This window comes from Hipposideros armiger, unplaced genomic scaffold (genome assembly GCF_001890085.2).
Source record: "Hipposideros armiger isolate ML-2016 unplaced genomic scaffold, ASM189008v1 scaffold_385, whole genome shotgun sequence".
Classification (NCBI taxonomy): Eukaryota; Metazoa; Chordata; class Mammalia; order Chiroptera; family Hipposideridae; genus Hipposideros; species Hipposideros armiger.
This window is the reverse complement of record NW_017731735.1, coordinates 460,622-465,437: the sequence shown is the minus strand read 5'-3', so window position 1 is coordinate 465,437 and position 4,816 is coordinate 460,622. Positions and strand designations below refer to the sequence as shown.

At 49.5% G+C, this 4,816-nt stretch overlaps 1 protein-coding gene across 2 annotated transcripts in view; it reads left to right on the top strand.

The window, feature by feature from the left end:
• The window catches only part of LOC109393682 (dehydrogenase/reductase SDR family member 4), a 15,463-nt gene extending 11,297 nt beyond the window's left edge, over window positions 1-4,166 (top strand). Inside the window, exons 4-8 of one of the 2 annotated variants that reach the window (XM_019663158.1) lie at window positions 932-1,002; window positions 1,098-1,149; window positions 1,443-1,577; window positions 2,035-2,090; window positions 3,637-4,166. In XM_019663158.1, coding sequence (XP_019518703.1) covers window positions 932-1,002; window positions 1,098-1,149; window positions 1,443-1,577; window positions 2,035-2,090; window positions 3,637-3,751 — 429 coding nt within the window. In that variant the 3' untranslated portion in view covers window positions 3,752-4,166. The remainder of the gene's footprint in view (window positions 1-931; window positions 1,003-1,097; window positions 1,150-1,442; window positions 1,578-2,034; window positions 2,091-3,636) is intronic. The other variant, XM_019663159.1, reaches the window with a different exon arrangement.
• Window positions 4,167-4,816: the final 650 nt, after the last annotated feature.

Genomic DNA, 4,816 nt, shown 5'->3' with positions numbered 1-4,816 from the left:
TATTAGGTAAAATCATTAGTATCAATGTTGAATTTCTTGGGTGTGATCATGGTTTGTGGTGTGTAAGAGAACATCCACAAGTATTCAGGGTTAGAGCATTATGACTTAAGTAACTTACCTTCAGTGGTTGAGGGAAAAAAAATATATAAATAGATAGAGCAAATGGGGCAAAATGTGAACAATTGGTAGGTCTAGGTAAAGAATATTCATTGTACTTCCATTTTAACTTGTAAGTTGAAATGTTTCAAAATAAGAAGTCTGTCTGGGGTGGGTGTGGGAGAAGACTATTCCCAGCAGCGCCTGGAACAGTATTAACAAGGGTCATGAATTTGTTTTAAATTATGGATTAGGGGTTTTGATTGTAGCCTATGCCCCAGCTTCCCCCAAAAGTGCCTCATGATCCCACTTTCCAACAAATGTCCAGCCAGACAATCCATCCTGGAGGGCCAAGAGCATCTCACTCCCTGAGTTCAGGAGCCGGATGAATGCTAGAATACCTTAGGGGCCCAAGATCAAGCCACATTTTCCTTGGGAAGCAAGGTCCACTCTGGGGCAGGTCCAGGAGGCTGACAGAATTCCAGGCTCTCCCTAGTTGGAAGAAACTCAGAAAATCCAGCTCGCATCTAAAATAGTCCTGAGAAGTTAGGTCCATTCTGGGCCAAATCAAACTCGGCTGGTTAGGAAACAAGGTGAACCAGGCTCCATTCTTTCTCACCCGAGCCTAATGTTTCGTTCTCTTGCCGAGCAAGCCAGTGAAAGACACTTCTCCCTAGGGCTCAGTTTCTTTACTTGTAAGGTCCCAGGAAATCATCTCTAAGATCTCCTCCAGCTCTAACAAGCAGATCCTAGGAATCCTATTATGATTCCTTATCGCCCTGCCTTCTCCAGCTGTCTTCCCTCATGCTGTTTTTCTTTCTCATCTCCGTTTCAGATTCTGGACATCAATGTGAAGTCTGCAGCCCTGCTGGTAAAGGCAGTGGTACCAGAGATGGAGAAACGAGGGTACAGAGAATGAGGGAGCCTGGGTGCGGTGGGCCCCATGCGGGCTGAGGGCAGGAGTCTCTTCTGGGAAGAGGGTCATTCTCTTCTTTTTCCAGAGGCGGCTCAGTGGTGATTGTGGCCTCCATAGCAGCCTACAGCCCATTTCCAGTAAGAACCCCTTTCTCTGCTACTTCCATCCCTTCCTCCATCCTGCAGCTTTCCACCCCGCTAGATGTTTGCGTCCCCTTTTGGAATCACATCACCAAGTCCCTTCCCACAAAATAGATGTGTTGCTTCCACGAACCCCAACCTAGGGGAGGTTTAGCCATAAGACCGTTTTCTAACTGGGACCTTCCTTTATAGGAGATGCCCTATTATCTACTGCCCTTTATTATGTCTTCCAGTAAGAACCAAGAATGAACTAGAAATGAAGAGACTAACCCATTCTCTTCCTTCCACAGGCTCTGGGCCCTTACAATGTTAGTAAAACAGCCTTGGTGGGCCTCACTAAGAACCTGGCCATAGAGCTGGCCCAAAGGAACATTAAGGTGAACTGCCTGGCGCCTGGACTGATCAAGACAAACTTCAGCAAAGTGGTAAAGAGGGGGCGTCCTGCATCCTGCTTGGACCTTTAGAGGTCCTGGGTGGGGAATCCCAGGGTCTGGGTCCTGAGCACCCAATCGCTTCTGCCACCTGCCCCAGGTTTTTCTGTAGTCCCTTTCCATACCAGCCACTTGTCCAGACCAGACCCCTCCTTTTTTGAGGTGTGTGTTGGAAACTGAGGAATTCAGACTCTACTCACGCTGTTGCATATCTCCTTAAATGAATGGGAACTGGGGAGACCCAGCAAAATGCCTCACTAGAACCTGAAAAGAATGAAACAGAAAAGGGCAGTGGGGAGAGACTGGGGGCTAGGAAGGACTGGGAAGTGAGAGAAAGCATCTCTCCACCCTTCCTCTCGAGTGATATGAGAGCGAGGGCCTGCAGTTTCTCCTTTCTCTGCCCCTCCCTTTCCTCTTCTTTCACATAAAGAGATTCCCCTTTTCCCTGCAGTTGTGGATGGACGAGGCAAGAGAGGAGAGCATAAAAGAAGCCATGCGGATAAGAAGGTAAGGGTCACAGGGTGGGTTAGGAGGGACCAAGATGGAAAGGTCTGGTCCCTCACAGGGCCCACGGCTCATGTGTCTCGATCCCACAGACAACACAGGCATGCTCCCTTCTGCCTCAAACATACACACTTCACAAGTTCGCGAACACTGCATCACTACAGTGACGTGCAAGGAGTCAGCTTCCATCCTAAAAACCAAACACAGAGATGCCCAGGTTTCAGCAGAGCAGAGCTCTGGGAGAGACCCTGACTCCTCTTTCTTGCTGGCTGTTTACCTCCAGCTCAGGGCATCCCTAGCTACCAGGAGCCAAAACTGAAACCACAGCAGGCCTTTGCAGTTCCCCTTGAATAGAGTCATGTTTCCAAAGCTCAGGCTGGTGATGCTACAATCCAAACAAAAGGAATGAAGAGCTTTACTAAGTCCCAAAACTCCCGTTGTCTAAGGAAACTAGCCTCTTCCCCAAGGGACTGGCTGAACTGTTCAGGCACCTTTGTCTGGCCTCCCTTTCCTGTAAGTTCCCTGCCTCTCTCCAGCTTCTGGCTTCTGGGAACTCTCATGTCTTTAGCTTCTCCATCTTGTTCTTTAAGGACACGTGCAAGCAAGTCCTACTTAAGGAGGGAGACCCACTCAAGTGCTCCCAAAGCCATTCTGATGTCAGGCATGAGCTGCAGGGCTAGTTCACAATTCACTAATAAGTCGGGGTATTGTCATCCTAAAGCCCCCGTGATTGAGCTAGCCCCATGTTTCTCAATCTTGGATGCCCCTTAGAATCTAGATGCTGGGGTGCTTGTGAAACTACAGATGCTCACGCCCCACTCCCAGAGATTCTTTTTCAATTGGTCCAAGGTAAGACCTGGGCATCTTTTGTGTGTGTGTGGCAGTGGGTGGAGGAGGACGTTAATTCTTCCTGATGATTACAATTTGCAGCTAGGATAGAGAACTACTAATCCAAGTCTTCCAGATTTGAGGTACCCAGTCTGCCCCACCTCTAGTGTATTCTATGGCAGTTACGTTAATGTGTTCCCTAACTATGCAATCACTGATACAAACACTGAGAATTAGCACGTTCTCACAAAATGAACCTGACTCTAAGGGACAAAAATAGATTCCTGAAAAAAGTTGTCTGTGAATTGAAGCTGCGCAAATGGAGTCATTTAAAACAAACCGTTTACTGTCTCACAGACTCCCTGATGCTTGACTCATATGCACACAAGTGAAACAAATTTTTTGAAGTATGAAATAGCTGCTCCCCAGTTTATCTATATAACTTTGGATTTTGTTGTCCTGGGTTCTCTAAAAAAAACAAAGTGTCTCGATATTATTTGAATATAATGTGTAGTGTTTTATTGTAGAGTACAGTATTTATGCTTATACTAAATTATAACAGCTTATCTTCATGATAACCCTATTTGATGGACAGGAATCTTGTACACTGGTCCTGAAAAATCACATGATATTTTTTGATTAAGCAAATTTTATTCCCTGTAGGCCAGGGTGCCTGGCCTGTTTGATTTTTGCTGTCTTCCTTGTTTTCTCTATTCCACAGGATAGGCAAGCCGGAAGAATGTGCAGGCATCGTGTCTTTCCTGTGCTCTGAAGATGCCAGCTACATCACTGGGGAGACAGTGGTAGTGGGTGGAGGGGCCCCATCCCACCTCTGAGTACCTGGAGAGAGCCCACCAAGGCAGAGATTGGGCGCCAACTCCTAGTCTGGTTCCAGCAGTCATCAAAGGCCTTTCCCACCTCTGCGTATTCATACTGCTCACCCCCTAAAATCAGTGTTCTGCCCTGTGAAAAGATCCAGCCTTCCCTGTGGTCAAGGTGTGATCTTATGAGAATTCCTGCTGTTGCTCTAGCCTTGGATAAGCACTTCCCCTGAGAACACAGGGCAGGCTTGCTGAGAAGGCTGAGTCTACCTTGGCAAAGACCAACTAATTTTTTTGTGGGGGGAGGGGGGCATCTGGGGAATTTGAGGGAGATGGGAAAGAAGGAACCTGGAGCTGAAGGAGCTGGGTTGGAAATTAACAATTTGGAAATGAGGTGCTAATAAAATGCAGATGATCTTGTTGCTTTGAATCAACGTGTTCGTTTTTTCAGTGTGAGGTGCACAGGTGTGGTAGCCAAGTAGAGAGCATAAGTCTGAACAGACTGATATCTGGATTCCCCCTAACCTTCTCCCTGTCTCCAGGACCTGAGCGTAATGCTCTAGGGTGGAGGTGTCTGCAGAGCTGCCAGCTGGGAGGCGGCACGGGGACTCCCAGGTGCTACCTCTGCGAGGATGGTGCCAAGGACACCCCAGGGATCCCCAAGGGTAGGCGAGCAGGAAAGGAAGGACGAACTTCCCCAGATATGGCCAAGTCCTCTCCCGGCATCGCCCTGGGCCCCGAGGGTCAGCGAGGACGAGCTGGACACGCCCGAGCAAACGGGAAAATGGGAGGGGCCTTGCAAGGATGACCCGGGGTACCCAAGCCCACAAACGAAAGAAGTGGGTTCTGCTCACGATGACCGAGGAGTGTGTGGCACGCAAAGCAGGGACGCTGCCCCCTGCCCAAGAGATGGCCCCGGCTTCAAGCGACACGCACAGGGTGTCGCACGCGGGAGCCGGCGGGAGGGGTGGGCGCGAGCGCCCGCGGGGTCTCACGCGGCCGAAAGGCGCGGCGCGCATGCTCAGTCCGGCACCTCTCCGGGCGGGGCGAGAGACCCAGCGCTCGGAGGCGGGGGGGAGG